At 35.0% G+C, this 25,327-nt stretch overlaps 2 protein-coding genes across 2 annotated transcripts; one reads left to right on the top strand and one right to left on the bottom strand.

The window, feature by feature from the left end:
• The first annotated feature begins 12,407 nt into the window (after positions 1-12,407).
• Positions 12,408-13,205, top strand: LOC111918063 (glutathione S-transferase T3-like). Its single transcript, XM_023913728.2, has one exon. It carries the CDS (start codon positions 12,408-12,410, stop codon positions 13,203-13,205), a length of 798 nt encoding a protein of 265 aa, XP_023769496.2.
• A 404-nt stretch (positions 13,206-13,609) lies between these two features.
• On the bottom strand, positions 13,610-15,258 carry LOC111918026 (UDP-glycosyltransferase 88B1). The gene has a single exon (XM_023913681.3). It carries the CDS (start codon positions 15,218-15,220, stop codon positions 13,805-13,807), a length of 1,416 nt encoding a protein of 471 aa, XP_023769449.1. The 5' UTR covers positions 15,221-15,258; the 3' UTR covers positions 13,610-13,804.
• Positions 15,259-25,327: the final 10,069 nt, after the last annotated feature.

Below are 25,327 nucleotides of genomic sequence, written 5' to 3'. Positions count from 1 at the left end.
ACTGTAATTCTTTCGATATCGTTTGGTTTGAAAGTCAAACGAGTTTCTGTAAGTCAAAATCGAAATCATTTTTTGGAATCGAAATCGATTTTAATATTTTAATGGTGATTCGATTTGGAATTATTATGTTGATGTTGATTTCGGAAGGGTTGTGATTTTGATTTGACTAATCGTTTTCAAAGGTTGATACCGAGTCTTGAAATCAAAGGATTGAGTAACAAAAAGAGAATTTGACTGATCGTGTTCGGAAGGGTCGATATCGATTATTTCTGTTCGATTTCGAAGGAGTGATATTGAATACGAAGGTGTACTATCGTTGATGTCGATAGTCAAAATGGAATGGGTTTGACTAAATGTCGATGGATGTAAGGTTGATTTCAAAGGGTGAATGTTTGGAATTCTATTCGATTTACTGACAACTGATTTGATAAAGTTGATTATCGCATATATGGAGGCTAATAACGAAGTGAACAGTTGTAGAATTCAATCTTAAGAAATGAGGTCAATGGCGATTATTTAAAAGCGAAGGTTTGGAGTTGATGTCGTTTTTAAGTAAGGTTCGATTGATGATGGTTGAAGTCTTTGAGAATCGTATCGTTGAATTGAAAAGCGAAGACTTGAGTATTGAAATTGAAGGGTTGCGGAAGGATAAACTTGTTTTTGCTACATCTTCAAAAGACAATTGTTTTAAAACATTAACAAAGAAAGTCATAACTCAAACATTAACATAATATGCAACATCTATCCACTGGACACTCTCAATCCACTACCTAGCAGCATGCTCCTGCGCAGTAGGCTGCAACAACTCGTTGGGGGGACGTTGCATAAAAAAACAATATATAAAGGTTAATCGTAAGTTATTTATGTCATATCAACTTATAAATTATAAGGTGGACTAAACTATATACATTAGTAACATCGAGAATATGTTCACAATCATGTGCATGCAAATGCCTCATCCTAGGGTATGCAACTGCCGCGGGGAGAACACCTGGTATAGGGGAATCAACAACACTACTGTTTGGAAATGTCTCGAAGATCCAAATCTACAAAATTAAGATGAAAAACAACTTACCAAGTTAACAAATTTACAATACTTTTTGTTTAAAAACTCTTATTAAACATAGTGTACATACCTTAAATCCATTGACAAATCCCTAAAGAGTATATGTGTGTCTACTGTCGATTCTTGCCGTATTTGGGTTCAAATGATCCTCAATCCTAACAAACACTGTACGCGGTTTTTTGTAAGTGAAATCCCATATCAATCTGCCCCATGGGTACCTATGTCAAAAAATTACACTTAATAAGTATATGTCTCATTTTGATATAATGTGGGTAAAAACTGTTATGCCGATTAAACTTTTGTAAATTAGAGATGAGTGTCATATGTTCATTAGTAACTGGCTGTTGCGGGTATTTCCCCAAAAATCCTTGCTTTAGCATATACACCAAGGAGACTCTCACCACGTCTTCATTGCTTAATTGACGAAGTGAGTTATTGAACACGTTCGTTAGGTCATCCATAGTCACCGAACGTGAAAGCGACATAAATGGAAACACACGTTCTCTGAATGCTGGAAAACCAGAACTGGGATGGAAATAATCCCCGAACCGCAAGTCGGTGACCAAACATAATGATTTTCTGTTAAAGCAAACCAGATAGTCGCCAACTGGAAATAGAAGCTCTTCTAGGTTAGCTGGATCAAAAGTAGTAACTTCCTTGCACATAAGATAGTGGCATAGTAAAGGGTGACATTTGACACCCATCGACATGTTCACGTAATCTGAAAGGTCTAGTATGCTCAAGAGTCATCTTAAAGTGATATTGCTAATTAACATATGATACTAATGGGTCACACTAATAACAACTTGATACAATTGATTATTTATTAGAAATTGGTTTTAATAAATATTCAAAAAACTCTTATAATTAAATTGGAAATTATTTATTTCTAGGAAATAATAATCTTCATTAGCAAGTAACATTATATATAATTCATATGGTATGAATTAATAAGTCATGCACAACATTTTGGACTAGATAAATTCTTTTGTCTTTTACAAAAAAGTTAAAGTTTATATTTTATAAACATGGTTTATAAAATATAAGCTTTTCTCTTCTTCCTTTTATTATTTTTATAAAATAAGAATCAAATGACAAGAGTATGGATTTCATGTTTGTTTAAACAAAAGTAATAAGAAGCATGAGAGACATGTAAGCTTTAGGGACATGCTTGTCTAAAGTGGAAGGACCTAATGGTTAAAGACTTCACTTTCAGACAATATAAATATGATGCTTCCATTCTTGAATTAGGTGCTTCATTCTTGCTTCCCAAAAATTGTAACCTTCTTAGAGGGGGTTAAGCTCTCTCTTTTCTTCATATCTTCTTGAAGATTACTTGAATTTTCATGCCCTCTTTAAGTTCATATTGGTTATGAACTTAAAGCTTAAAGATTTAAGAGTTTATGGACTAGCATCTACATCAAGTTGAATCATTGTTGGTGTCTCAAAGTGTAACACTCTAAATTTTCAAATAAAATTTTCATTTTTAAAACCACATAAAACACAATCTCACATTTCACAAACCATAAATGTATACGTTGTTCAAAACACAAGTCAACAAAATGTTTGATAATATCCCAAAATCCTCAAAACATAATCTCAAGCTGGTGTGTACAATCAAGCCGACGCCTTCCCGCGACCCTGAGAGGTACCTGAAACACATTTCACACAACACTATAAGCACGAACCTTAGTGAGTTCCCCAAAATACCTTACACAAATAATTAGCCTCTCATGACTATAGCTCGATAAGGACTCTCCGGTCATGTGTCTCAGTGAAGACCCTTCGGTCTCACAACTCGGGTTGGACCCTCCAATTCGGTATCTTAGTGAGCACCCTCCGGTCTCACAACTCGGTTTCGACCCTCCGATCCTAACTCAATAAGGCACAGAATAATATACATCATAAATCACAAAGAAAAAATACATGAGATCACCTAACTCAGTATAAGCACATAAGACCCTCCGGTCACACAGTATTACCACTCAGGTAAGTATAGTGAGAAGACTCACCTCGTACGTAAGCAAGTAGGTCTCGTACTCAACGATCGGTCCAGACTCTGCCTACATATCATAATCATCTCCAATTAACACTTTATAACAACAACTCAAAAGATGTTAAGCTAACCCTTTTTCTAACTCTCGGAAAGGGTGAAAGACCATTTACCCCTCCATGGTCTCCATAATCCATAACTTGACCAAACCCTAAAAGTCAACAGAATCAACACACGAGTCAACAGTCCATGTTGACCCAACTCATCGAGTGCATCTATGCGACTCGTCGAGTTCCTTCGTTTCTTCTGAAAAATCGGGAAAATCCAACTCAACTCGTCAAGTTGTCTTACCAACTCACCGAGTTTGTAATGCGTCCAGACTATCGGGGAAAACCCTAACTAACTCGTCGAGTCCCTTCAGTCCATTCTCTCATTCAGATGTTTTTAAGCAGAACTAAGGCCCCAGACTCTAGATCTAGCCTTCTAAAGCTGAAATACCATTTAAAGCTGCAAGATTTACGTCCATGCATGGCATATAGGGCTAAGTTTGCCAACCCATAGCTCAATAAAGGGTTTAATGCATGAAAGTTGGCCAATAGCTTGATAAAGCTTGAATCTTTAGGCCCAAGGGACCTCATACTGTCCAGATCTGAAGTCTCATCTTCAAGGCATGCTCAAACAACTAAAGGACTCAAATAGAAGATGGAAATGGTCATAAACTCCCTAGTGAAGAGATTTAACAAACAAATGGTCAAGGTGATAGCTTTTTACCTCCAAATGGCAGCTAACACTGAAAGAATACTGGATCCAAGGGCTCTTTCTCGTTCCAAGCCTTTTGTTCCTCAAACTCCTTCCAAGAATGCACTAAAACATACAATCTTAGTCTCTTTCTCTCTCTCTCTCTCTCTCTCTCTCCCTCTCTCTCTCTCTCTCTCACATACACACATATGGTAATAACTCGATTAAGGTTTCTATCAGTGTGTTAAGGTGATGAGGGTGGCGGAGTAAAGGGCTTGAGGTCCTTTAAATAGGGTGCAAACCCTGAAAGTTAGGGTTTTCACACTCAGCTCCTACTCGTCGATTTGGGTCTCCTGAACTTGTCGAGTAGACTCTAAAAATCACGCGACCATCTCAATCTCTACTCGGCGAGTTGGGGCCTCCAACTCGTCGAGTTTCCCTGACAAAACGAATATAATTTAATTAAATATCATACATAGGAATCATGATGTTACACAAAGGTTCCACATTCTTCATCAACTTCCAGACCTCCCAAGAGGACCCAAAGAACTACAAAGGTTGTCATTTCGTCACCTCTTCTTTGGTTGGTGTTTAAATCTTTCTACAACTTACAAGATGATCCTTAGTGGATATAAAATGTTATGTTATGTTCGAAATTTTAAGTCTTTCATTGCCATATTTTTAAAGTTTATGAAACTATTTTCAACTAAAACCCAACATAATCACCAAAACATGATTGTCTAAACATCGTTGCACAAACTGGTCGATTTTGTAAGCGCGCCATGATTTCACGCCCAAGTTTAGGTCTACAGGTTGTAGTAACTACCGCTGCGTATGTTTTATCGTGCTACAATCAAAAGAATTACTCCCTCCGTCCCAATATTATTGTCCACAAACAAAAAACACACAGATTAAGAAAAACATTAATTACCACAAACTTTATATAATAAAATGACAGTTTTGTCCTTACTTTGCATTTAATGTTCTATTAAATGTTTAGTTGGTTAAGTAATGATGAGGGGGTATTTTGGTAAAAATGTTATTTATTTTTAGAAGTTGACTATTATTTTGGGACAAATCAAAAAATGAAAGACGGACTATAATTTTGGGACGGAGGGAGTATTATTTATGGATTTTTATATGTATGCTCCGAAGCGGAATTATGATTTTTTATTGTATTCCGGAATTAGGGTTTTTGATTGTATTCAGAAATTAGGGTTGTTGATTGTATTCAGAAATTAGGGTTGTTGATTGTATTTCAGAATTAGGATTTGTGTATTATGTTCCGGAATCCAGAAATCGAGTACGGTATTCTGGACCATAAAGTCCGGACCCAATTCATTGTATTCCGGGCATGATTTTCGGATTCCAGACACGTTCTGGACTAGCAAAAATTAGGGTTTTTTATTACGAGGTATCATGTAGTATAAATGTATAAGTCTATGTAATCTTATAATTTCCCTAACAAGATTAAAATTCATAGAAAACCCTATAGTACCTATATAATTGCGTAAACTAATTTTTTTTAACGTATAATAAAAAAATAAATGCATTTAATTAGAAACAAATTTGAAACTTACAAATAAAAAACTGCATTTCTTCACTATCGAAAGACATTTTCAGTTGTAGAGGCGTCCGAAATGGGATGTTGAAGTGCAGGCCGAAACAAAGGATGTCGAGTTGTAGTCCGAAACAGGTTAAATGATATTTATAGCAGAACCAGATTACCAAGTCGGAATTATCTACCTGTTTCACAAAATTTATAATCGGATTTGAAACAATCCATTCCGAACCAAGTTGTCATTTTGCCAAAAACAAATATTATTTTTAAAAAAACCAACCAAAAAATGATTAGATTACTTAATTTCCCTGCTTTTAGTTTAAATTCAAGTTATAAACCAAATTGCCACCCTTTTAAATTTATCACACAAATCTATAGGAAAATAATTGATTTTTTTTTTCTTTGCTAAAATGATCTAATATATCCATAAAATGATATAAGTTTTGATAAAATAACAATAATAATCAGCCAAATATTATGGTCGAAAACCGTGGAAGCCAACATGATGAGATTCATGTAGGGTAGAACATGGAGGTGGGAGACACGCACCTAGGCCTCACGTGAATGAATAATTCAGCTAATTCTGAAGGGAACTCGTGGTGGGCCTGTTTCTGGGCTAACTAATTGCATACAATTTACTCCATACGGGCCTACGATTGGTGCTTATTTGACGTTTTTTTTTTAATCGATAATGATTTATTTTTCTTATTTAAAGTTTGATATGATATGGGACAAAATTGCAAAAATGGTCCCGTGATTTCTTATTTTATGTGGTTATGGTTCAAATATTTGAAAAGTTGCAGATCTGGTCCTTTTCAACAAGTTTTATTGTGATTTTGGTCCCTCATCCGTTAAGTTTAACTGGTTGGTTGTTAACTTTTTTAAAATGTCAATTTTACTCTCATGGATCATTTTCGCCGTTTTGTTTTTTACCATACCATAAAGACCATTTTTGCATACATTCTTTTTTATTTTATTGAAGTATTATATACTAATAAATACTATTTTTAATATATAATATTATATATTAATAAATATTGTTTTATTGGACTATTAATTTATTATAGTTGATCTTTTTTTAAAATTTTTTTTGTTAGAGTAATTCTTTTTTATTGAGTCATTATATATCAATACATATAGTTTTTAATATATAATATTTATATCATAATAAATATTATATTATTGGACTATTAATATCTTTTAGTTAATATTTAAAAAGAAATTAAATTATTTTTATTGGATTATTTCTTTTATTTATTATTTTCTTCATATACTAAATATTGTTTTATTGGATTACTAATTTATTTTAGTTAATTCTTTTTATAAAAAAAATTATCAAAGTAATTATTTTTTATTAAATTATTATATATCAATACATATAGTTTTTAATATATAATATTTATATCATAATAAATATTATATTATTGGATTATTATTATCTTTTAGTTAATTTTTGTAATTTTTTTAAACTATTTTTTATTAGATTATTACTTTTAATTTATTATTTTCTTCATATACTAAATATTATTTTATCGGATTATAATAATAGTTGTTGTTAATTTTATTGGTTCCACCACAAAGTCATGGGAAACGCAAAAATTGTCGTCTCTCATCATCAAAATCGTTAGGATCGCTGTCAAACACTTTCATTTCATCTAGTTTATAATGAGAAACCATTGGGAAAATACCACCACCACTTATAAATGTTATCGGGGTTTGTTGCACATTATGTGAGATATGAAGGATTCCAGTGGATTATGAAGAGGTTGTCGCAAGTGGCTACCAACAACGCTGGGTGGAATAGAGTATGCTATCTATTGAACTTCCGATGAAGGTGTTTGGAGGCGATTCTGCTAATTTTTGACGATGATAAGCGGCACTTTTACATATTTCGCCGACTTTGTGGTGAAACTAATAAAATTAAAAATAATTAATAGTACACATCTATACTAATAAATAAAACTTATTTTCTGCCACATGTCATGTCCTCATTGATTTGGACACATGACATTTTAATAGATTTTTAGAATTTATTTATTTCCACATGTAATTTTCTGATTTGTTCACATATCATAACTTATTTCGGTTATAATATTGAGAGAAATAAATGCTTCCTTGAAAAAGAATTGATATATTTATAATGAAATAAATGTCATAATTAATGAGAGCTCTAAAAATGATATTGATATTAAATTTAATGTTTAAATATTTATATTAAATTTGTATTTTTAATAAACCCGTGTAGTACACGGGTCTTACACCTAGTTCAAAATAAAATAATAATCCAATAAGATAATATTTATTATATCAAAAAATAATAAATTAAAAGTAATATTTCAATAAATTAATAATTCAAAAAAACAAATTAGAAAAATTAATAATCCAATAATGTATTGTTTATTATAATGTATATACTATATATTAAAAATAATATTTGTTGATATATAATAATCTAATAAAAAAGAATAGCTCCAACAAAAAGAAATTATAAAAAGAATGAACTAAAAGAAAGTAATAATCCAATAAAACAATGTTTTGTAATATGTAATAATCACATTATTAATATTTATTATGATATAAATATTATATATTAAAAACTATATGTACTGATATATAATAATTCAATAAAAAATAAATACTTCGACAAAAAAATTAAAAAAAATAATTAACTAAAATAAATTAAAAATCCAATAAAACAATATTTAGTATATGAAGAAAATAATAAATTAAAAGTAATAATACAATAAAAAATAATTAAAAATTACAAAAATTAACTAAAAAATTAATAATCCAATAATATAATATTTATTATGATATAAATATTGTATATTAAAAACTATATGTATTGATATATAATAATTTAATAAAAAAGAATTACTCAAACAACCTTTTTTTTTTTAAAAAATCAACTAAAAAAATTAATAATCCAATACAAAAATATTTATTAATATATAATATTATATATTAAAAATAATATCTATTAATATATAATACTTCATTAAAATAAAAAAGAATGTATGCAAAAATGGTCCTTATAGTATACTAAAAGACAAAACTGTGAAAATGATCATTGGAGGTAAAACTGTCATTTTAAGGAATTTAACGGATGAGGTACTAAAACCATAACAAAACTTGTTGAAAAGGACCAAATCTGCAACTTTTCAAACGTTTCGACCGTAACCACATAAAATGAGAAACAACAGGGACCATTTTTGCAGTTTTGTCTGATATGTGATTACACCATTTCCTTGAGCATGAACCATGGATGATAAAAGAAAACCCTATGTTTCTCAATAGGATCCGCATACCTTTCTTAAAAACCGGTGTTGGTTAACATATTAGTCTCCCTCTTCAACTCTATGATAAAATCGCCTTAACTTTACTCGCCGCAAGCATGACAAAACTTTGGAAGTTGATTTGTATAGTACCAGTACTATGTGTGAAAATGGTATCAGTACGTTTGTTCAGGGGCGGAACACAAGCATTATAAATAGGGGGCCGAAATTAAAACTTCAAGACCAAACCATATAGACAAAAAATAGCTCATAATAATGACCTATCAGAATTTAAAACAACAAAACTATTAACAAAATATTGTTCCGTCACATTTATGACATTTTCATCCACAAGGGTTTTCAGGTCCTTGAATAAAATTAACACATTCTTTTTAAATAACTGGTAATAGTTCATTGTTTTTTCATATTAGATATGTATTATACTAGCAATTAATAAATAAAAATATATAATATAAGAAACTATATTTTTATAAAATACGAGTATAATCGTTTTTGACTTTTAGTGTTTACATATGGATTTTCATATGTTATGATTTTTATTAATTCCACATCTACTAATATATAAAATATATAAGTATATTAGTGTTTACATATGGATTTTGCATATTATGATTCTACAAAATATAATAAATTAAAAATAAATGTTATCTTTATCAGTAAATTAAATTTGTCATCCTAGACTGTATTACTGTATCCCAATCTTACACTCCACCGTCAATTTATTCTGAATAAAGAAAAACAAAGTAAAAGTCTAAAGAGTTAAAAGAGAGAAACGTGAGGAGAAAAAAAAATACCAATTCACCATTACAGAGAGGATCGAGAGGTCAAGAGGGTATGGAAGAGGATTCACTATTTTGTCGGCACCAAGAAGAGCACACGACGGAGAAAAGAAAGAGGCGGAGAAGCTACAGTCAGTGGTCCGGCAAGTGGCGACAGACATCGGTGTGGGAGATGCGGTTGGGCGGCGGCGGCGATGTTATTCCGGTGAGATTTTGACGTTTTCTGGCGTCATAATATCTTGTACTTTATTGTTTTCTTAAACTCAAATCTTTGAGTTAAGAATTTTGTATCTCATATAAGATATTTTTCTTTTCTTTTATAGAGTTGAAGAGGTTTATTAGCTTAATTAGTTTCCTAATATCATACTGTTTCTTCTCTCTTGATTTTATCAATGATTTTTTTGATTTAATCAGTGATTTTCGGATGATTTTATGGGTTAATAACCAAAATTTGTAACTTATACTACATATAAAACTGAAAAGTGAGCCCAAAACAAAGGGGGCCAAATTAGCAAATAGCAAAATATAATGATTATTGGATTCATTCATAAAAAGAACCTTCTGTATATTATGAGGCTAAAAACCGGGGAGGCCATGGCCCCCTTGGCCTCTATTAGCGTCCGCCACTGTGTCTGTTTATGCTCAAATTCTTATTGAGATGTCGACCATATCTTTGCAATTTAACTATTTTATTTTATTTCTGATCATTGCGGTTTAATTATTTTATTTTATTTCGTAAACAAATATCATTATTGTTTCTGAAAAGTGCAAAGTGAGACCAGTTTTCAAAAATGGTCTCTATCGTTTTCAATAAATAGCATTGTTTTAGTCTAATTTTCATAAATGTTGCATACGTCCATGTGGTTTCAAAAAATGACTTGTATGGTGCTTTTTTATAACATTAGTACATTACGTCTAATTGTCATTGTCCCCGTTACTTAAAAAAAAAAAAAAAAAGAACTATATGCTCTTGTTAAAATTTCAGAAATGGTCCTTGTGTTTTTCAAAAAACGACAAGTTAATCATTTTTTAACCACTACTATCATCACCGCTTTCAGCCACCGCCAACACCACCACCACCTCTAGCCACTGCCATTACCACCATCATCGCCTTCAACATGCACCAACACCACTTTCAGTAATATCACCTTCGACCAATTACCAATAGCACCACTACCATCATCGCCTTCGGTCAATGTCGCAACCAATATCGCTTTCAACCACCATCATTGCCACCAATATGCACACTAAGATCGCTTTCAACCACCATCATCGCCACTAACATGCACTAGTACCACCTTTAGCAACCACCACCATCACCCCTCGCCTTTAGCCACAACCAGCTCCGCCATCATCACCTTCAACCATCGCCACCACCACCATCGCATTCTACCACTGCCATCACCACCATTTCCGCCTTCAACATGCAACAACACTACCTTCAACAACCATCACCACAGTCATTGCCTTTAGCAACCTCCGCCTCCGCCACATTCAACCATTGCCATGACTAGCATCACCGCCTTCAACATACAGTAGCATCACCTTCAGCAACCTCCCTCATCATCACCACCTTCAACAACTACCACCACCACCACCGCCGCCGCCTTTAACCAGTGCCACCACCATCATCTCCTTCAGTTACTGCCACCATCATCATCACCACCTTCGTTCACCATTCATAAGGGTAGAATATGAAAGAGTAAAGGGATAATGATATGTTGATTTTTATGTAAGAATAGATTTATCATTTCAATTTTCAGGCGTTAACAAATGACAGTTGCAACGTTTTGAAATTAAATGTCCATATTTGAAGCATTTTTGAGAGTTTTCATCGCCTTGCCATTTTCGAAAACCATGGGACCATGTTTTTTTTTAAATTTTTTGTCTTTTATTTTAAACTAAAATCTATAAATTTAAAACCTACGCAAGTAGCTTTTAAGGGTTTTTGCCTTTTTGGATTATGATATTTTTATCTAATTTATACTTTCAAAAGCTAATACTTTTTTTTCGTAAAACTTCCAGCTACCATTAGTAGCTAGTTTTTCAAAACACATCCTCCATTTAACTACATAGTATTGTATGCACTTTATGAAGTCGTATTTCGTTTTCTGAAATTGTTTCTCATTATTGTCTTAGCTAGTTCTAAAATACAATCAAATAAATGAGAATTTTTTTTAACAAAATTAAATTCTATAACAATTGTGGTACTAAAAATTTCTTTTAGAAAACATTGACTGTAAGGCGGGACGGAGCGGGTGTGGGGAAAGGAGGCGGGAGCCTTCCCGCCCGGCGGAACACCGCACCGTCGGCGCGGGTAAGGTGTGTGCGGGAAACGGAGAGGGGAGCCTCTCTCTCTCTCTCTCTCTCTCTCTCTCTCTCTCTCTCTCTCTCTCTCTCTCTCTCTCTCTCTCTCTCTCCTGCTGTGATTGGCCCATTTATTATTTTTTTTTAAAATACCGTTGATTAACGGTAAAAAATGATTTTTTTTTTCTGTGGTTATAACGGCTACTTTGTATTTATTTATTTATCCTTTTACAACTACTATAAATATATACACATAACTTTTAAACATATCAAACTATTCTCTATACTCTCTACTTTATATCAAAAAAAAAAAAAAAAAATCCCGACAAACAAACCCCAAGTTCCGATCGATGGAAAAAAAGCTGGTTCGAGTATAAACATCCCTCCTCGCAACATTTTTGCTATCGATTCATCCCAACAAGGAGTTTACCGCCCCCAACTCGATGCTCCCATTCAATCACCACTACAATTCCAATATCAAAATGTTGGCCAATATTACCCGATGCAAGTTCCAAATGTTCCGTCGCAAATGTTTTCAAACTTTGTTGTGTTTCCAAATCAACAATCGCCAAATCAACCTTAACCCCAAACTCAAACTGAAACTCAAACCCAAACCCAACACCGCCACTAACTTGTCGATGAATCGGATGACACGGAAGAAGAAGACATGGTTCCCGAAACTCAACCGACACCACCACCACCACAAAGACGTAAAGGGGAAAAACAAGTGCGCAAGGGTGTCGCACAACCAGGGAGACAAAAGCCGACACTATGGGTTCCACACGAAGAACTAGTTTTGGTCAAAGCTTGGGTTGATATTTCTGAAGATTCGATTCAGGGAAACGCACAACCGGGAGAACATTTTTGGTTTCGTATTTTAGAACGATTTCGAGAGGAGCTAGGAAAATGTGACGACTACCGTACGAAACATCAACTTAACTCGAAGTTTCGAGAAATAGCAAGGGGGGTTTCAAAAATTAACTGGTTGTACAACAACCTAAAAACCCAACGAAAAAGCGGCCAAGGCGACGAAGAAATACTTCAAGAAACGTTACAGTTTTACCTTGAGGAAGTCGGAAAACCATTCAAGTGGCACGATTGTTGGAAATTATTGGTCCGAAGTCCTAGGTGGATAACATACGAGCGAGATTTTATTTTTGGAGTCCAACAATCAAAACGAACGAAAACGGGCTCTAATGGTTACACAACCTCCTCCGATGCTCGAGTCGGTCAAGATTTAAATCAGGACGACGAACTCGAGCTAGAAGAAATTGAACGCCCAATGGGTAGGGACAAAGCGAAGAGAAAGGGAAAAGGGACTTCTTCGAGTGCATCTGATTTTAGCGTGGACATTGACGAAATGCGGAAGATAACATCGTCGTTTGATCGATATAATCTAAATTTCTCCGAACGTTTGACTTTCGACAAAGAGAAAGAAGAAACAAGGAAAAATGAGCGGGCGTAGAGACAAGAAATGGAAGACATGAAGTTTTTGATGGAAAACGTCGATCATCTATCGGGACCGGCTCTCGAGCTCGTAATGAAGAAGAGGGAAAAAATTCTGAAAAAATATTTTCCGTAGGTCGTTGGTGGTTTGTTTGATTTTTAGTTTATGTTTTTTTTTTTTTTTTTATTTTTTTTTTTTCTACTTTTTTATATTTTAGGTTTAATGTAAGTTTTATTTTAATTAATGAAATGGTTTTGATTTTTAATTAAGTTTATGTTTAATATTAATTTAAAAATTATAATTCATAACAAAAAAAATTAATTTTATTTAAAAAAAAAAAAAGTGAGGATAGGGCTTCCACAACAAATACATTGATTATGCCGTGACTTTAATCGATCGAAATAAATATAAGGATAATGCCGTAAAGAAATATCATAATATATAAATATTCTAAGCTTTAATATTATAACAAAGACAAGTTAACAACCATGAAATTATTAGGTAGTTGCATTGGACTAAAGTCCACGTGATAGCAGAAAACGAACCAAACTAACTACACCTACTTCATAAAATAGTCTTGGTACTATGCGTACGGGCTCCACGACGAGTTATTGTCGCTAGACTCGTACTGATTTCATTGACTCGACGAACTCAGCCACCGCAACTCGGGAAGAACCACCCTCCATCACCGCAGCTTTAGCACTCTCACTGATCGCCGAAACATGTTCCCTCAACTTCTTTCCACTATCTTCCTCCATCAATTCCCTCACTCTCTCTGCCAACTCCTCCGCCGTCACAAACCCATCCTCCCCCATCTTCAACGGCAGCGCCACCTTGATTCCCTCGACCAAATACACCCTATTCATCTTCTGCTCTGCATATAACGGCCATGCCACCAATGGCACTCCGTTATGCATAGCTTCAAGAACTGAGTTCCACCCACAATGACATACAAACCCACCCACTGATTCATGTCTCAGTATTTCACCTTGTGGTGCCCAGTTTTTCACTACCAAACCCTTCTCTTTATTCCGTTCTATAAATCCCGCCGGAAGTAAGTCATCAAGATCCGGCTCTTTCAGTGCAAATTCATGCCCTTTTTCGTTCTCCGGCGGTGGACTCCGGACCACCCACAAGAATCTTTGTCCGCTTTTCTCTAGCCCTTTTGCCATTTCTTTCAACTGATCCTTCTTAAACTTCCCCATACTACCAAAAATCAGAACCACGACGCTTTTACTGGGTTGCAAATTCAGCCACTTCAAGCACTTATCCCCACTATTGTCGTCGGAATTGTCTCGAATCAGTGGCCCAACGTAGTAAGTTGGCGGAGTTGGGCCGTCCGGTATGCACTCGCCGTCGGCAATCGCTTTCATGACTTTTGGCTCAAGTTTCGCGAACGTGTTCACGATAATACCACTGGATTTGGCCATGTTTTCTGATACACTGAGTAAGCTTTTGTAAGAATTACTATTTCTATCGTACATCGTCATCGGCATGTCGAGAGAATAAATGGGTGGTGTTCCCGGTGGTTGGATGTAAGTTCTTAGATCTTTAAAGCTCTCAGAGACGTTCTCATGGAGTGTCCGCATGTACAACATAATGTTGAGGCCAAAAGCGCTTCCGGTGAACAAGTAGTACGTTGGTATGTTGAAGCTTGTGCAGACTTCAAAAGCATCGTTCGACATGAAATCAAGAATTCCGGCTTTAATGGTTGATTTCTCCGAGATGGTTTGGAGGGTGTCTCTGATGATGGGTTTGTAGAGTTTGCTTATTTGGAAAACATGATCGAAGAAATGGGTGGAGGTATCAGGTGGGTGAGGGAGGGTAGGAAGGTTGTGGAAGGTGATGGAAGGGGTGGTGGAGGTGACGTTTTTGATGTAGTTTGCGGTGGATTTTGTTTCGTAATGTGCCGGAGTAAGGAGGATGATGATGGTGAATGTAGGGTCGTGGGTGAGAATGAGTTCGCCGAGCTCCACCATTGAGATAAGGTGGCCGATTCCCAAAGACGGGAGCATCACCACCACACTTTCCATTTTAGAAGAATAGTTAATTTGTGAATCGTTCTTCTAGTTGAATGTCGTTATATAGTGCTTCATTAATTAGGTTTGGAAGAATAATTATTACAGAAATAAATAATCGTATACTACTAGGGATGGCAAAAAGCCTCATACCTGATAGGAACCCGAAACCCGCACCCATTTTGACCGGGGAATCCCCAAGTTGATCGGGGATGGGGACGGGGATGGGGAATCCCCGAATAAAAAAGTGGGGAAGGGGATGGGGATGGGGATACCCCTAATCCCCGACCCTGGACCCGCCCCCGATATATATTAATATATAAAATTAATACAAAATATATATTTATAGTACAATTTACAATACATAGAATTTTATCCAAGTAACCTAACTCATTAGTAATTATTTGGTTGAAATTATACTTTGTTTTTCTTTTTATCTTATTTAAACTCATGTATAATTTTTTTTGTATTTTGTTCATCTATTTTACCTCAAATATCACTCTGATAATTTTTTCTACTTGGTTTCTCCTGTATGTATTTAAATATGGTAGAAAATTTATTTATATTTTTTATGCAATCTATATATATTTTTGTATTTTGAAAAATCTTTAAACTTATACTGGTAAAATTGAAATTTAGATGTTTTCTTTACATAGAATTTTTCATATTAGAAGAGAAAAAAAAATTCCCGATTCCCCGTTGGGGGTGGGGATGGGGGTTTATCTATATTACCCAGTGGGGATGAGGATGGGAATGAGGATTGGAATGAGGATTCGGGGATGAGTATGGGGATTGGGGTCCCCTGTAAAACCCGCCCTCGTTGCCATCTCTATATACTATTTTCATAAATTGATAGATTCATAGGCGCTAATTAACCAATAATTGATCTATGAAAGCATCTTACAAAAAAATAGTTATTTGGGAGGATAAAAATAAAACTTTAAACGAACTTCAGAAAATTTTATTGGTTTATGTGGCTTTTTAAAAAAATGTCAAACTTAATGATAATGTTGACCAACCCTATACAATTGGTGTTTATGGTTTTAATTTTTTAAGTTTGGTCGGTTTATCTACTAATTCTATTAGAAATTGGGGCTATATTATTATGTACTTGAAAAATGACTACAGTTTAACCATCTATATTTCTTTGGGCGTCAATATCTATAGGGAATTAGGGATAACAAGTTAAGCCATAAAAGTACGTATATATATTACATGTGAAAAGGATTAAGTCGTAACCATTGTCCTAGTTCCACCGATAAGTTGGATGAATTGAGCAGACATTTCAACTATGTATGTATGTACGATAGGTTGGATGAATTGAGTAGACATTTCAACTATGTATGTATGTATGTATGATAAGTTGGATGAATTGAATAGACATTTCAACTATGTATGAATGTATATATGTATGTATGTATGTATGTATGTATATACCAAGGTTGTAAAAATCGTTCGGCGGTAGCTCGGCGATCAACTGGGGTCAAACGATTAATCGGGGACCATAAATTACTAATAAAACTATTTTAAAACTTAATATATCCTAAGAAAAAATAGTATTTGAAAATTTAAAATTTTAAAATTTTGAAATATTTTGTATAATATTTGAATATTTAAAATTTTAAAATTTTGAAGTTTTGAAAATTTTGATGTAATATTTGAAATTTTGAAATTTTGAATTTTTTAAAATCTTCCCGCCAAGGACCTCCAAGGATCGTCGATGACCGCCTAGCCTGAGTTTGACCGATATTGACCAATTTCCGCCAAACACCTCTAATTGTAATCAGTTGCAGACCGCCTAGCGCCTAAGCGGCTGCCCATGCCGATATTTACAACATTGGTATATACATCTGCATGTATGTATGTATATATGTATGTATGTATGTATGTATGTATGTATGTATGATAAGTTGGATGAATTGAGTAGACATTTCAACTATGTATGAATGTATTTATGTATGTATGCACGCAAGCATGTATGTATGTATGTATGTATGTATGTATGTATGTATGTATGTATGTTATTTAACTTTGTGGTATACCCATTATTACGTTGTTGATTATTTAAGTGTTACATTATTGTAGGGTTACATGTTTCCCCTATAGAGCCATTTATCGAAGAGGGTCGTGGTACGTTCAATAATGATGACTTTTGAACACATAGATAAAAATAATTAATTACATGTGTGTCATTACCTGTTGCTGTATTGCTATAATACATAATTATATTTAATATTATCTTTTTGTTGAGTGACATTATTACTCCCACCATACATGATGACTTGATGGGGATGTCTGCTATACAGATAAACATTGTACATACGCAGGCATCATTAGAGTTGCCAAACATCATTGAGGTTTCCCGATCAGATTACCAAACGTCACCGTTAGCTCTTAGGCATACACAACGAGCGACACATGTTTATATTTAGTTGAAGTCCTGGTGGATACAGATAAAAAAAGAAAGACGTTGCATGTGTACACCTATTACCTTTAAACAATTGTATAAACGATAACATTCACATTGTATACGAAAACCAAAATGTGTCGCTATATTTTGTTCACCTGTTTCTCAATTATATATCAGTGATGGAGTTTTATAAGGGGATTTGACTTGGATTGGTTGGAACGTGATGTAAGTTTTCTATATATGTTATCATTACACGTTAAACATTTAGTTATGTTATCATTACACGTTTTGTATATATGTTATCATTACACGTTAAATATTTAGTTATGTTACGTATTCAATTGTAACGTTTTCTATATATGTTATCATTACACGTTAAACATTTAGTTATGTTACGTATTCAATTGTATACATGTTTTGATTAACAACACATTATGCCCTGGATTTCCGTGCTTATAAAGAGGAGGCCAAATGATGATTGGTGGACATTTGTAATGTAACACTGTGTTTTTCTTTAGGCATAATTATAAAATATATATTTATGTCGGTCAACAATTGTAATCTTTTATGAATAAATAAAAGAGAAGTATTTGAATATATGTGTTTATATATTATGTACGTGGGAATTGGATAAATATTATGTGTATATAATATTTGTGTAAGACACGTATTTTAAAAGTTAATAAATAGGGTTAAAATAAACATTAAAAATAAAATATTATTTAGGATAAATAGTCCTGATGAAAATTGTAGTAGTCATGATAACGATCTAGGTGATATATGAAAGTAATGGAACGCTTAAATTTGACTTCATATGAATAAGTTATGATTCTTCAAAGTTTCGCGTTTATCTCTATACGACAAAAAGTGTCGTAAAAAGTGAATCGGAGATAGGTTGCTTATTAGTCTAAGTAATCTAAACGAAAGTCGTAGTAATCATAAAAACGAGAACGTACATATAAAGAATATCCAAATGTGACTTCATATGAGGAAGTTCTGATTTTTCGAAGTTTCGATACATCAGTGTGTGGCACGTTATAATCGGTTAATTTTTAGCCAAAACAATGTAAATGAGAGTTGCAGATCTCGTGAATATAAATCCGTCAATATAAAAATAGTCGAGAATTGAGTTCGTATAAAAACGTTATGATTTTTGCATGGTCTTTTGTAGTGTAATCTTCATAGGCTGTTAAATTTAAATTGAAGTAAGAATTAGCCGACCGAGTGTAAATAAAAGTTGTAGTACACTGAAATACCTACGCGTAGATATAAAGAACGTCAAAAACGGAGCCCTTTTAAGAGAGGAGATTTTTTTTGAAAATCGAGAAAATTTACCCCAACATTGCGACGTCGACCCACTAAGAATGTACAGGTGTCATGTTTCTGGAAGACGATCTTGTTGACCAAGCCAGAGTGCGACGCGCCTCACCCGAAATTAGGTCTATAAATAGCAACTAATGCTTCTCCCGTTTCTCACAACAAATCCAAATCCTCTCTAGATTTCTTCAATAAATTTCGAGTTTCCTTAGTTATTAGGGTATCGTAGGAATGCTCTGAGCATTAGAGAGCTCGGAAAATAGAAGTTTTCGGATCAAAGTTTCGCCTGCGAAATTTCCGAGCTTTTTCCAGAAAACTCTGTAAGTTAAGATACACCTATTATACTTTATGTGTAACTTATATTTATATTCATAGTTGTTATAAATAAGATTTATTAGTGATTCCAGTCAACATACTGATTGATCTACTTATAGGGGTAATGTCAAGACCGAATTTGGTGAGGTGTTTAAAGTGAGATTTCCAAACAATATACTATGTATATCAAACGGACCATACCTCCAATATGATCTTATCTGATTATTCCTTATCAGCTATAGGTCAGTATTCATTGAGATTATTGAGAGATATAGACTACCGTTATTATAGTCGTGAGAAATATAATACTAAGACTTAGTGATATTTATATATAGGTCGTTTGAAAGGAAAAGCTAATGTGTTAGGTGAAGTGCTAACATAATCACAAGTTGTCTACTTTTAACAAGTGAGTGGATAGTTACTTTCATCTTAAACATAAATACAAAATATTTAGATAATTAAATGCTATATGTGTTTGTTATTTGTGTGTTGATATCTATGCTAGATGCAATAATATGATAAGATTTTACCTGTATATTTATTTTATCATATTTAAATTTTATTGGGTAATGAAAAGTTGTGGAAAATAAAATAGTGGTAAGAGGCGATGCATTGTACTATTATACTACTAGGGATTAGTCATCTAACAGAGTATAGATGACAACCACAGATCATTATAAACAGTCATGTGGAACACTACCATGATCGTCACCTATAGGTGTTAATGATCTTGTTTTTCAGGGAAAATGAAAGAATGTCCATTCGGGTACTCTACCCTCCTCATGGTTGCCTTATTGACATTTATTATTACGAACCCTCGAAGTAGTATTATCTACCCTTTGCTTATAAAGATCCTTTAGGATAGGTCCCTTGAGATCATCATTCTAAGATTAGGGAGTGAGAAACGAGAATGAGTAATCAGGTTAATTGTTTGGTGTAAAATATATATTTAAAATACTTTAATTATATTATTTTGGGTTGAAAACCTCATATGCTCACTAGGCTCTCAAGCCTGACCCACTCAGGCTCTTTGTATCACAAATAGCGGTATGAAGGTACATGGATAGTGACATTTGAATTTGATGAGAGAATTAAGGAGTTTTTAAGCCATTAAATAAATTGTTGTAAGGCCTATAAAGACTAGTTTATGCTTATGTCTCTTTATCGGTTATGAAATCCCAAGCTTTTAAATATTAATGAAAAACGTTTATTCGGAAATGCTTTGATATTGATATTATCACATTAATAATGTTATGGGATAAATTCTGCACTAATAAAAGAATACTCTGTTTTTTATAAGCATAAAGAAATTTTTTTAACTGGCCGTAAATTTGGGGATGTCGCATGTACCGATAACTTTCAACACCGATCTACAGTATTGTCGCAACATGGTTGATGAATCCATTTACCCAGCTTGGTCTGAGTGTGATACGGAATACTTGTATTGCAATTACACTACGTGAGTAATAGTCACTTATATGACAATGTTATCTGATGATTAGTTAATTCCAACCTTTTGTGCAACTATTCATCCACATTAAAGTTAACGACCACCATAATTACACACAAAGAACCCACTCCAAAATGAAAACACTACGGAAACTCACTTCAGAATGGCTAGTCCAAAATTTCAAACTCAACTCTGGAAAGTGTTATTACGTATAATGTGGTCATTTTACCAAAACAAAAAAATAATGGTTATTTTTGTTAAAAATATTATTTACATCGGACAAAACTTCAAAATTGGTTCTCGTGGTTTGCGAAAACTGTGAATAGGGTCCGAAAGGTTTTCAACTTGCATGGAAAGTTCAAAATCAAGTAGAAAACTTTTTAATTATTTTTTGTCCTAAAAAACATGAAATGACTGATTTACCCTTTTATTTTATTTAATTTTTTTTGTATTTTTTCATATTTATTCTAATACTTTATGAAATAAAAATAAAAATAAAAATAATTAGATCCCCCTCCCCACCCCACCCTTACCGACACCCTCCCCATTTTTTTTTTCTCTATAACGACCCAAAATTTATAAATAAAAATTTCATTTTGAAATCCATCACTTAAACACATCACACGTCTCAAAATCATCCAAAATATAAATTGTTACAAAATATCAAAGTAAGAGAGCTCATAAAATGCGAAAATCACGAGGGGAAGAATGATGTGCCATCACGTCGGACCATTCCCTTTAGAATCGGAGGTACCTACAACCAAAACATACCTGTAATCACAAGGCTTGGTGAGCTTTCCCAAAATACGACATATATCATACACATAATATAACAACACATAACCGTGTCAGGTCCGTATCAACCCCAAGTAACAACAATAGTTGTGTCGGGTCCATATCAACCCCTAGGTCTGTATCAACCCCGAGTCCATAATGACTCCGATCCAAGATTAGCTCCATGCATATATCATATAATCACATCAGTAATAGCCATACAATAGCATACATACTACACACACAATACAGTGGGTCGACCTTGGTGCCTTCCACCCACTAAGCTGGTAAGAAGACTCACCTCTAACTGAAGATAACTGAATCGTACACTCGAGTTGCTACGAATATGGATCCTCACACTAAACATAACCCAATAATGATCCTAATTAATAACTGGGGTTAATCCATAAACGAAGGACTAATTCATCCTTTATCAATCTAAGCGTAAAAGACCATTTTGCCCTTTTCCTTCATGACTCGACTAGACAAGGACCACAATCCCTAATGGCCCAAGGCCTAAAAATGGCCCAAAAGTGCTTCGTGGTAGTACTCCCCACATATTGTCATTTAATGCGGAAGGTTTTACGAGGCAAAGATGCAGTACGTGTAGCGTACTTCTAATTACGTCTGGCGTACACATCAGAGATCAAAACCTTCTATTTAGGTCCTAATTCTTTAATACCTAACATACAAACATCAGATCTAACATCCAATAAACGCATAAAATCAAAAAGTTATAAACTTTATGCCTTTTCATGGGAAAAGGAAGCTAAAAACCAAAACCCTAACTTAAACCATCATTTAAACTTCCATAACTCTTGCATGGATGAAAACCAAGGACTAAGCTTGCATTTTTATGACACTATACACCCTAAAACATCTGAACGGACAACCTAAAAGCTCTGGAGTATTCCATACTCACAAAAATCAAGGTTTTGGGACAAAAATAGAACAAATCTAAGCTTAAACAAGATCTATCAAAGAAAGATTCAAGGTATGATGTTTATACCTTCAGAAGATGCACCAAGATGAGAAGAATCTGGATCCAAAAGCCTGAGAGCAACACCACCACTCCAAGGGTGTTCCTTCACCACCAAGAGCACCAAAATATCACTCTAAAGCTTCAAAATTCTCACACAATGATTAGGGTTTCGAGATGGAGGCTAAGATAGATGGAGGCTAAAGGTAGGGAAGGGTTTAAGGCCAATAAGTTCTTTAAATAAGGTCCAAACCCTAGAAATTAGGGTTTGTCCTCTGCTTACGTATGCACAGAATACACACACGTACGCCCAACGTACCTGAGAGACTTCATGACCATTATTTAAGGTACTACGCCCGATGTACCTATCTCGTACGCCTAACGTAGGGACCAATCTTGCAAAATTTTAAGAAATCAATGCTAAATGAAAATTTATCTGGAGCACTGGTGTTACAAATCTCCCCTACTTAAATCAGACTCCCTCCTCGAAGTCCGCTACCATAAACAAGTCTGGGTAATGCTCCCCAACCGATACGAAACCTTGCCAACTCGGGCGGAAATTCTAAATAGGCCAATAAACCGAGGGACCAGCTTGCCCTACCTCTGAAACCAGATGACACCTTTCCAAGGTGACACCTTCTGAAGCACCAAGTCCCCCACCTGGAACTTGAGGTTCGAACGTTGTTGATCTACGTAACTATTATGCCGGATTTGTGTGACTCCCAGCCTGTTGCACACCTGTTGAATCAACTCGGTGGTCTTAAGCACCACCTCAGTACTCCTCATGACCCAATGTATGGTATCACCCCAAAAAATTGGAATCCTACACCTTCTCCCATACAGCATCTCAAAAGGTGGTTGGCCAATACTGGTGTGATAATTGTTTTGTAAGAGATCTCGGCCAGTGGAAGGTAAGTATCCCAACTCCCTCCAAAATCTAGCACGCACGCCTGGAGCATATCTTCAAGTGTCCGAATAGTTCGCTCACTCTGTCCATTGGTATGGGGGTGATATGTTGTACTGAAATGCAGTTGAGTACTCAAATCCGCATGAAACTTCCTCCAAAACCTAGAGGTGAGGCAAACATCTCAGTCTGAAACCAACAAAACTAGCTTCCCATGTCGAACCACCACCTCCCGGATGTAAATGTCAGCTAGCTTCTCAGCATATATGCTCTCAGCAATCGGTAAGTGTGCACTTTTGGTCAATCTATCAACAATGACCCAGATTGTGTCAACTCCACATGTTATCCTTGGTAGTTTCGTGATAAAATTAATGGTGATTTCCTCCCATTTTCACATGGGAATGGGTAATGATTGCATCTTGCTGTGGGGTCTCTGATGTTCGGCCTTGACTTTCCGACAAGTCATGCACTGCTCCAAAAACCATGCTATACCATGCATCATATAGGGACACCAATAACTCAACTTCAAATCCATATACATATTTGTGGCCCATGGGTGGATTGAAAACTTCGACTTATGATCCTCTTCTAACACTGTATGCCTCACCCTACCAGTAGTTGGAACCTAAACCCTGACACACTGGGTCAACAATCCCTGACCATCTCTGACAAATAAATGAATTTGCCCCGTGTTCCGCTCCGCCTTCCAGTTTTCCTTTTTCAATCCTTCCACACGATCTTTCTTGATCATATCCAATAGAGGCAAAAGAATAACCATCCTCAGACAAAAATCCCCTATAGGAGCACTCACTACCTTATGGATAGGGAATCGGCCACAACATTGGCCTTTCCAAGGTGGTACATGATCTCACAGTCATAATCCTTTACCACATCCAACCATCTTCGCTACCTCATATTCATGTTCGGCTGATCCATCAGATACCTCAAGCTCTTGTAGTTAGTGTATATAGTACACCTGACCCCATATAAATAATGCCTCCATATATTGAGGGAAAAAACCATGACCCTTAATTCCAAATCATGCATAGGGTAATTCACCTAGTGTGGCTTCAACTGTCTCAAAGCGTAAGCAATCACATGTCCTCTCTGCATGAGGATAGCTCCCAAACCCGAGATAGACACATCACACTATACCACAAAACCATCCATGACTTCGGAAAGTGCGAGAATCGGGACATCACATAATCTCCGCCTCAGAGCTCAAAAGCTAACTACTGATTAGGCCCCCACCAAAAAGTAACATTCTTCTTCGTCGAGTGGGTCAATGACACTTCAATCTTAGAGAAATCCTGGATAAATCTCCGGTAATATCCTACGAGACCTAGGAAGATTCGAATCTTAGATGGGGTCACCAGAACCTCACATCACATCACGGCCTAGATCTTGGCCAGATCAACCAATATACCCTTATCGTTGACGATGTTCCCCAAGATTTGCGCCTTGCGCAACCAGTTGTTGCATTTTGAGAATTTTACATACATCCTCTCTATGCTCAGGGCCTCCAAAACTTCCCGCAAATGATCCTTATTTTGCTCCCTGATCTTGGAGTAGAACATAAATCATCAATAAACACGATCACCGACCGTTCCAACATTGTCCTGCATACCCTGTTAATGAGATCCATGAACGTTGTTGGCACAATTGTGAGACCAAATGGCGTCACCACGAACTCGTGATGACCATGACGAGTTCTGAAGGTTGATTCTACACATCCTCGTCTACATCCCTCATATGATAGTAACCTGATTGCAAATCTATCTTAGAAAACCAAGATGTACCCTGAAGCTGGTTAAATAACTCGTCGATCCTCGGGAGTAGGTAACGGTTCTTCACCGTTAGCTTATTCGACTTCTGGTAGTCAATGCACATTCTGTTTGAATCGTCCTTCTTCTTCACGAACATGATCAGATCTCCCCAATGCGAGCTGTTCGGCCGAATAAATCCCTTGTCTA

This window comes from Lactuca sativa, chromosome 9, assembly GCF_002870075.4.
Source record: "Lactuca sativa cultivar Salinas chromosome 9, Lsat_Salinas_v11, whole genome shotgun sequence".
Lineage (NCBI taxonomy): Eukaryota > Viridiplantae > Streptophyta > Magnoliopsida > Asterales > Asteraceae > Lactuca > Lactuca sativa.
This window is presented reverse-complemented; position numbering and strand designations above follow the sequence as displayed.

Excerpts from the sequence above, each read along its gene's own strand:
- LOC111918063 (XM_023913728.2), top strand. The coding sequence starts at position 12,408 with ATGGTTCCCGAAACTCAACCGACACCACCACCACCACAAAGACGTAAA.
- LOC111918026 (XM_023913681.3), bottom strand. The coding sequence starts at position 15,220 with ATGGAAAGTGTGGTGGTGATGCTCCCGTCTTTGGGAATCGGCCACCTT.